The 9,603-nt window shown below is 40.1% G+C and overlaps 1 protein-coding gene across 1 annotated transcript; it reads right to left on the bottom strand.

The window, feature by feature from the left end:
* Positions 1-480: 480 nt before the first annotated feature.
* Positions 481-2,391, bottom strand: DDX53 (DEAD-box helicase 53). Its single transcript, XM_054581004.1, has one exon. It carries the CDS (start codon positions 2,389-2,391, stop codon positions 481-483), a length of 1,911 nt encoding a protein of 636 aa, XP_054436979.1.
* Positions 2,392-9,603: the final 7,212 nt, after the last annotated feature.

The following is a 9,603-nucleotide window of genomic DNA, read 5'->3' as shown; positions in this document are numbered from 1 at the left end:
AGGGATTGTTGTGGCACTGATCGCTGGGTGAAAATGGAATATTTGGACTGGGACAAGCACGATAAAAACCCCGTTTCAATTCAGTGCAACCATTTTAAAGCAAGGAAAGCACCATTATTATCTACTACCAAGTCTTTAGACATCACACAGATGCACACGGCAGGCAATAATAGAATCTAAACTTTAACCAATGCATAACACCTATTGTCCCCCCAGATAATCTCTCACGCTCTCATTTTCAAGACACTGTTGATTTTATTAAGGAAGTACACAATTTTGAAAGCTTAATGGTATTACTTAAGAATTGGTTGTCTTCAAACTGCCAGTTTCCAATACTTCCTTATGTATCTTGGATACTGCATATCTTTAATATATCTTGAATCTTCCAGTTGCCTGGTACAACTGTTTTCAGCATAGATCTCAATAAGACTCCTTGGGTTTTCTTTGAGATATATTTGATTTTTCTCCACACTGTGTCCTTTATTCGTCCACTTTCTTGTATTGTTCGGCCATTGTTACAAGATCTTCGGGGATACTTTGATTGGCTCTTTCCAAAATTTTAATCAATTCAGGGACAATCTTCCGATTGTTTCTAGTTACAAGGGTAATGGATATGCCAGTCTTCCCTGCTCTTCCAGTACGCCCTATTCTGTGTACATATTCTTCAATATTCCGTGGGAAATCATAATTATATACATGTGTGATATCATCCACATCAAGGCCTCGGGATGCTAAGTCAGTAGCAATCAGTATTTTCACACTTCCACTTTTAAAGTCTTCCAGCGCTTGCTCACGGTCCCATTGTTCTCTGTTTCCATGCAGCGATTGCACAGCCAGGCCTTGGATGCTTAAATCGCTGGCTAAGTCATCAGCAACAAGTTTCCTGCTGACAAACACGATGACTTTGTCTCTAGGCGACAGGCAATGTAGGAATTCTTGGATAAGCGATCGTTTTTCTTCTTCTGTGGTAACAATTATATTTTGCCTCACTGTATTTACAGCAACTAAATCCAGAGAACCAACGTAAACAATCATAGGCTCTTTCAGATAAGATTGTGCAAGTCGACGAATGGTATCTGGCCAAGTTGCACTTGTCATAACAGTCTGCCGGTCCGGGCGCACATCTAATAAAATCTTCATTATCTGTGGTTCAAATCCCATATCTAGCATTTTATCAGCTTCATCTAAGACTAAGTAGGTGATGCTTCCTAGGTTGACAAAGTTATTCATTTGCAGATCATTCAGTCGCCCAGGAGTTGCAATAATGATGTCTATGCCTTTGGTGAGGTTTTTGACTTGTTCTCTTCTATTTCCACCACCATAAATACAAATACTTTTAAGACTTTTATATGAATACTTAGAACATTCATTTTCCACCTGGAGAGCTAATTCTCTTGTTGGAGTGAGGACTAGCATACCAGGACCATTCCTTCGCTTTCTAGGTGTTGGTTGAGAACTGATGTGAATAAACCCAGGCAATAAATAAGATAGTGTTTTGCCTGTTCCAGTTTGGGCAATTCCTATAAGATCTATCCCTTGTAGAATAATTGGCCATGCCTGTGATTGAATTGGCGTTGGCTTTTCAAATCCTGCTTTTATAATGTTTTTCATCAAGTCAGGATAATCCTGGAAAGCATCCTCAAATGTACAAGTCGGGTTGGGGATCGAACGTTTTTCACCAACTTTCAAGTCATCACACATCACATTGAAATTTTCCTCTCTCCAAATGTCTACCTCCACTTGAGACAATGAACTTGTTGCTTTGGATTCTATGTAAAAGTTTTTTCTAATTGGTGGTAGATCTGCCCATTTCCTTTTTTCCCAGTCTGCAACTTCTGCCTTAATGTGATCCCAGTCTATCAATGGCCGAACTTCTCTAATAACATTATCTGTGGTTAAGTCTCTTCCAACAGAGGGTTTGGATGCAGCATCATCAGCACTGTATTCTGAATTGTAGCTGCTTTCTCGTTTTTCAATAACAGCTTCTATGGCTGCTTTGGCCTTTGCTTTCATCTCCTTGCTGCCAAAAATTTTTACCTCTGCCTCGGGATCACCCTTTATGATCTGTATTTTGGTGTTTGTCCCCCTCTGGATGTCCTTTATTTTTGATCCACCATGACCAATCACTGCACCAATCATACTGTTTTTTATTTTAAAGACAAGAGCAGCCTCTCGGGGGCCAGTGGCCCTAGGCTGCAGGTAACTGGAGGAGCTGACCCAGCCCCTGCCTCTGCCGCCTTCGCCACCTTCGCCGCCTTCGCCGCCTTCGTCACCTCCGCCGCCTCCGCCGCCTCCACTGTCTCTGCCTCCCTTGCCATCTTTGCAGGCCCTGCCGGCCCTGAGTTCACTTAGAGTTGGCTCCGCCCTCCTCTGCCCTGGGGCCCAAGCCATTGTGGCATGGTAGAGTTTGTACAGACCTCTACTCGCCTACCTCAGGTTAGGAGATGTGGCCTGAGACCTCTTTCTCTGCAGGCTCTTGACCAACAGCCCAAACTGTGTATTAGGTAGGTAGCTATGTAGCGTTACCTAGGGAACCATTGACTGTGATGTCAGGGAGGGGCTTTGATGACCTGACCAATCACAGGTCTGGGACTAGGGTGAGGTAAGCAGGCATCGCTGAAGAAATTTAAAGTAACACTCAGTCTCAGGGGCTGAGTATATAGACCTTTGTAAGATTTTTGAGAGTGAGTGTTTCTTTAACATGGATGTCATAGGTGCTCAATCACTCACCTCATGCTAGTTCTGGCTCAGCTTGGGAGCAGACTCTAAGGAGGGCTTGAACTTTTATTGAACTTTTACATAGAGGTTTTGTTTTTGTTTTTGTTTGTTTTTGGAATAAGCCAATTATTTCCATAGGAGGAAAAAATAGTGGATTTAAAAAATCAACTTGTTTGTTTCAGTAAGTTTCTTTTTGTGTAGCAATACTTTGTCTAGATAAATTCAATTTCCTGTCCTCTACTGTAACTTATATCATCAGAAGTCTGTGAGGCACACACTTGGGGTTGGCACTCTGGCACAGATTCTTTGGCTAACCTCCAGCATTTATTCAGACAGTTTCTAGTTATTGTTTCAGGGAAGCTGTTTAAAAGAGAAATACAGTGAGTCTAAGGTACCGAAGGAAGTATTTTCAGTAGTCTGCTAGTTTTCTCAGTACCTCTTAATTTTGTTCCCTTCCCTGTGGTGTTATAGATTCACAAATCTTAAGACTGGAAAGATACGTAGAAGTCACGTATTAGGTGCAATGTAGAAGGCACCCGGTCAGCAATCTGAGCAAGTGGGTATCCAGCTTCTATTTAAACAATCTCAGAGGCTAGGAGTTCACTTTGCTTCAAGGATGTCCATGCCGTTATGAGGCAGTTTTATGGTTACAAAGATGGCGTTGAACTAAAATATGCCACCTTTCATTTCCTTAGGTCCTCCTTCTGACTGCTGAAGTTACGCAGAATACGTTTGGTTTTCCTTGTGTCTTTGTCTATGTTAGGGCCAGTGTCAGATCCCCTTTGTGTTCATCAGGGTTAAATTCCTACTTTTTAAAAACATTTCTTGGTATATGGTTTCCGAGATACACAGCATCCTGTTCCCTCTCCTTTGGAAATGATTCATGGAGAACCTTCTGTGATATGGCACATACAGCTAAGCAAAACAGATCTGCAGAAATGGCCTTAACTTGACTACAGAGGTCCTCTTCACTAAGCTTGACAATTCTACAAACTCTACCTATGGACTGAAGACACACAACTCCTCACAAGAACATGATAGGCACTGGAGTCCATTCTTCCTCATCCTATACTTACATGGTAGATTTTTTAATTATTATTTTGTTAAAATTAGGCTATATATTTATCATTTTATAGTCATCCTGTTAAGTTTGGTCAATTGAAGCAGCCTATTAATATAACTTTAATGCTGATTTTCTCATTCACCAGAATATCTTGCAGTTTTAAGTCTTTTTGCCAATTGCATGTTCATGGCACCTTTCTCTCTTCAGCAAAATTTGCTGGTAAAAATTTGAACAAGGTGAGATATTGGGTAGAAGTCAGTGAAACATTGGGAAAAACCTTCTCCACGTCAGCATTTTTCTGGAAAGCTTCTTTTTGAAGGAAGAAAGGGTTGCTGGGCAAATATGTTGGGAAATATGATATCCTATATCCCTTTCGTTACAGTCACAATACATATCAGGTATCTCAAAAAAAAAAAAACCCTCTGATAATTAATTACAGAAATTGAGAAAGTCAGTTGGGTATTATTTAACCCAAAGCTTCCAAGGGAATTTGCCAGTAGAACTGCTTTAATATTTTAATTAAACTTTTTATGTGGAATAATTTTAGATTTATAGAAAAGATACACAGATAGTACAAGAGGTTCCCATATACTCTTCAACCAGTTTGTTTTCTCCAATCTTACTTCTCCCTACCATGGTACATTTGTCCAGTATAAGAAATCAACATTGGTGCATCAGTGTTAACTAATCTCTAGACTTTACCACCAGTTTTACATTACTGTATTTTTGTGTATTCCAGGGTCCATTTTTGGACATTGCATTGCATCCTAGGTGTCATATATGATTTGTAATAGTTTCTCAATCTTTCCTTATTTTTAATAATCTTGTGAATTTTCAGGAGTGATTGTCAGGTATGCTGTATATAATGTCCTTTGAATTAGGTATGCCTAATGTGGTTTCTCACGATTAAACTTGGGTTGTGGATTTTTGCAGCAAGTTTAAAGCTTCTTATGTCTTGGCCCTGCTATCTGTAGAATGACACCCTGATATCTATCTTATATGTGCAGGCACAAACACACAGTTACACTATTTGGTTCATAGTAGGGACTCTGTAAGCCCCAGTTACCCATGTTACAGAAACAATAGGTATATAGAGACAGTTACGGACGTTCCCAAATGCCTGCCTAAGAATTTCCTTCATAGTTTCTTCTGGTCCACATCAAAATGAAAAGAATAAGGACAAGAATAATAAAAGACTTAAAAAATGAATTTAAATTTATTCAATTTACACCTTTTAATTCTAGCACCATGCTCTTCTATTTGTGTAAAATATTCCTTTAAAAACGAGATGAGGATTAGAAATGATTTTCAAAGACCTTTACTAGGGCAAACGAAGTAAAACTAATGCCAATAACCAGATCTGGTTTTGAAATATTACTGGTATGTGAACCAAAGGAATTATAAGCACTCATCTGGCACATTAGAAATCAGGCACAATGCGGAATGCTGTTAGGCATTCATCAGGATGGCAGGCGAGAAGGGCTGGAGGGTGGTCTGGGAGGCTGGAGAGTTGAGGCAAAGATCCGCAAGGGCTGTAAGTCTGATCTGTCACTAGGAGGTGTGAAATTAGAGACGGGAGGATATTAACATTTCAGGGGAAGAAACCGCCTCTTGGGAAAGAGATGAGGGCAGCCTGGAGGACTAAGACAAAAGACCCAGATTATGGAGAAAGGGGAAATGGAGGCTAATAGTGTGAGTCAGGGGAGAGGAAAAAGGAACTATCAGGAACCGTAAAGACAATCACAGAAGTTTCAAATGAATATGCCCAAGGAAGGGAGCGAACCTTGAGTAAAGGAGACAGGTGGCCCTGTCAGTATTAATCAGGAAACAGGTCCATAGGAAGAAAGCAGGACGTAGCGAAGTAAACAGTGGGGGCTGTGCTGGGGGGATTTTCAGTACATTAGACCGAGAGACTTCAACACTGTGGCGCAGTGGTAACTCAGAGAAGGAACAGCAAGGAAGAGAAGGGACCCAAGTAACAACGAACGTTTTTTTTTAAGTCCTATCATATGACATACATTTAAAATGCAATTATCAAATTATTTTATTTAATCATCACACAACTCCATATAAGTATTTTTCCCCTTCTTCATGTGAAAACACTAAAACTGATAGGTGGTACACAATATATCCAAGCTCGTGCAAAGCTATAGTAAATAACTTAGTTAAATTGAGACACAAGTCTAATCTGCTCCAAGGCCTTTCCCCCTTTACTGCACTTCTGTTTGTAAGGGAAGCCATGCAGGATTTAGTGCCCGGTCCTGGAGATGGAATGAAAGGAGTGTTTAATCAGAGCTAACTCAACTTTACAGGTTTGCAAACTCATTGAAGCAAAGAATCTTGGAGCCATCTGACTAGGAAGTTGGAGGGGAAGTCATTTGTAAGGCAAGAAGAGTTTGGTTTCTCACATGTCCAGTCTGTGGTGCGGTGGGGACAAGCAAGAAGAAATGCTAAGTAGGACTGGAGATTTGGGACTGTAGTTCAGGTGAGAGGACAAGAGCAAGAGGGGAGTGTAATCAGCATAGAAGCTGTACTTGAAACTGAGAATGGGTATTCTTCCCAAGAAATAGAATAACAAAAGCGAGGTTTAAGAGTAGCTTAAGGAATCAGAGAATCCATATTATTAGATAACAAGAAGAGAAGATCAGGAAGTCAAGTGAAGAAACAAGAAATATGTAATAGAATCAGAAGAGAGCCTTATACGATAAAATAAGGGAAGAGAACATGTTGAGAAGGCCTGGTGAATGGACTTCTGAATGTGGGAAAGGAAATCATCCATGACTTTCAGGAAGGCCCTTTTTCTTGAGTAATGGAGGAACATATTGCAACCAAAGCAGCTGGGATAAGAGACGGCTGGACCACTGGCGAACTTTGTATGTTGGGGAGAGAACTTTACATCTTGGACTGAAAGCTAAAAGGCACCATCTTAGTTATTAAACAAGGCTTCTAGGAAATCCAGACGTCATGGCCAGGTTACTGGGATTGTTCTGTGAAGGAACCAATGGATTTCAAGGCTAATTATCATGAATATTGGAAGGAAATGAACTTTAATAGTCTTTCAAAATATGTGGGAGGGAAGAAAAACAAAATATGTGGGAGGATAGGATGAGGGAGAGAATCGCAAGGAAACAGGACCCATTCATTAGTCGTTTCAGAAAAAGAAAGTCTTTCTAGAAGGAAGGAGAGGGAGTACTGGGAGTTCTTTCAAGAAGATTACAGTGCTATTTTTAGCTACCCATTAAACTTTTCTCTATCAAATTTAGTTTATTCTCCACAGAGTGGGGGGGATGCATTTTTTAGGTATATAAAGAAGTGAAGCTGTTGAGGTAATTAATTCTCTGTTCAGCACAAATAGTAAAAAAAAAAAGAAAAAGAAAAAAAAAGTGAGCTGATTAGCACCTGCAGTAAGCTCCTTTGGAGAAATTCTTGCTTACCAGCTATTTCCTATGGAAATTTTAACATATTGACATTCGTTTAAAAAATAATAACCTTCAATTATCCTTTGGCTCTATTTTGAGGAATCCGAAAGGCTTTTCAAGACTATTTCATTTCTGATAGCTATGCTGTCGATAAGTGGAAAGAACAACAGTTATTATCTACATCATTTGCATTATACAAAGAGGCCAGACAATACCCCTTAGAATCATGGGCTTTTAGAGGTAGAAAGTACTGACTTTGGAGAACATCTCTCCTTAACCCTCTCATTTGCAAGGGAGAAGGCTAAGGTGTACAGAGGCTCTATCCAGTCGAAGCATGATGTGTCACAGATGCAATTTTACATTTTCTATTGGCCATATTTTTACAAAAAGCAAAAAGGGGAGACTTCTGATTCTGGGCAAGATGGCGGAGGCACATTTCACCCTATTCATCCTGCTTATTTATTTTATATATAAAACAAACGAGGGGACTCTAAAATCTGGAGAGAAGAAGCAAAGGACTTTGGAACTTGAGTAAATGACTAAATGGTGCGTTTCCTGGGTCTTCTTTTTGCCTCCCTATGTTATCCGGGATTGGGTGCTGGAGAAGCTTGCAACTCAGAAATACCCACAGGCATGTTAAAAAATAAAGCCTCATGAAAAACCTGTTCTTTTAAGCCAAAGGACCAGAAAGAGATCGGCCTAGCAAGAGAGAAACCTTTTGGATAATAACTTTCCTACGCGCACGTCACAGAAAGCAAGCCAACCAACCCCAAACAAACAAACACAGTGCACATCCCATGGCCCAATCAGCAATGGCCAAATATGGGGCCTAGATTTCTACCCTCATTCACTGGTAATGACATACCCCTACCTCTTTCCACTGGGGTGGTGACCAAGGAGCCCAGGTCTCCAAGACTATGTTTTCAGCATTCCCCAGAGGTAATGAGATGCCCTCTATGCATCCCCCTTGCACCATCATGTCAGTAACAACCACACGGGGAAGCTGGGCTTCTCCCCTTACCTAGCAGTAATCAGGCATACTTCACCCTCTCCACGGTGTATGTTCAGTTTGAACGGGGAGCTTGGACTTCCACACCTGCCTGGTAGTAGTGAGATAGGGCCCGACTTCCCCCACCTGCAAGGCGTCAGTGGAGGCCTTCTGAAATAGATTTCAGTAATGTCCAAAGTACACAAAATGTGTAAGACAGAATTGAAAATTGCTCATCATACCAAGACCCAGGATAAATTAGAAAAAATTTAGTAGATTAAAACACTGAGAAAAAACAGATATTGGAATTATCTGGAAAGGATTAAAGGCAACCATCATTTAAAAAAATAAGTGTCAGTGATAGATTATGAACATACGTGAAACAAATGAGACAAAAGGTCTTACCAAGAAGTAGAAGATATAAAGAAGAACCAAGGAGAGATTTTAGGACTGAGAAACACAAAAAATCAAAATAATCTCCCTGCATGAACTCAGTGAAAGAATAAAGGTGAAAGAGGAATGAAACAGTGAATTTGAAGATGGAACATTGGAAGTTACCCAACTTTAACAACACAGAGAAAATAGACTGAAAAAAAAATAACACAGCCTGCCCTGGTTGGTGTGGCTCAGTGGGTTGAGTGCCAACCTGTGAACCAAAGGGTCACCTGTTCGATTCCCAGTCAGGGCACATGACTGGGTTGCAGGCCAGGTCCCCCATAGGGGGCACGTGAGAAACAACCACACATTGATGTTTTTCTCCCTGTCCCTCCCCCTTACTTCCCCCTCTCTTAAAATAAATAAATGAAATATTCAAAAAAATAGCCTGAGGGACCTGTGGATGATTACAAAAGCTCTAATATTCATGTCATTGGGGTTCCAGAAAAAGAGAAAAAAATATGAGTATGAACAAATGTTTAGCAGGAAAGGACTGAAAAGTTTCCCAAATTCATGAAAGGTGTAAACCTACAGATTCAAGAAAATTAGTAAACCCCAAACACAATAAACCCAAAGAAATCCATGCCAAGACACATCATAGTCAAACCTCTGTAATCTGAAGACAATGAAAAACTCTTGAAAGCAAATAGAGAGAAATTACACATTACCTATAGGGAAGCACCAATTCAAATGATAGCAGATTTTCCATGAGAAGTTAGGGAGGATGGAAGGAAGTGGCATAATATTTTTCAAATGCTGAATGAAAATTATGATAAACCTAGAATTCCATATTCTGCGAAAACACCTTCTGAAATGAAGTTAAGACCAAGATACTGTCAAATGAAGAAAAATGAAGAGAATTTATTGCTAGCAGACCTAACCTAAAACAATGGCTATAGCACATTCTCTAAATGGAAAGGGAATGATAAAAGAGGGAACTTTGGATTATCAGGAAGGAGGAAAGAAAACAATAAGCAAAC

Source organism: Pteronotus mesoamericanus, unplaced genomic scaffold, assembly GCF_021234165.1.
Source record: "Pteronotus mesoamericanus isolate MK-2021 breed Mesoamerican mustached bat unplaced genomic scaffold, CSHL_Meso_final contig_65, whole genome shotgun sequence".
Classification (NCBI taxonomy): domain Eukaryota; kingdom Metazoa; phylum Chordata; class Mammalia; order Chiroptera; family Mormoopidae; genus Pteronotus; species Pteronotus mesoamericanus.
This window is presented reverse-complemented; position numbering and strand designations above follow the sequence as displayed.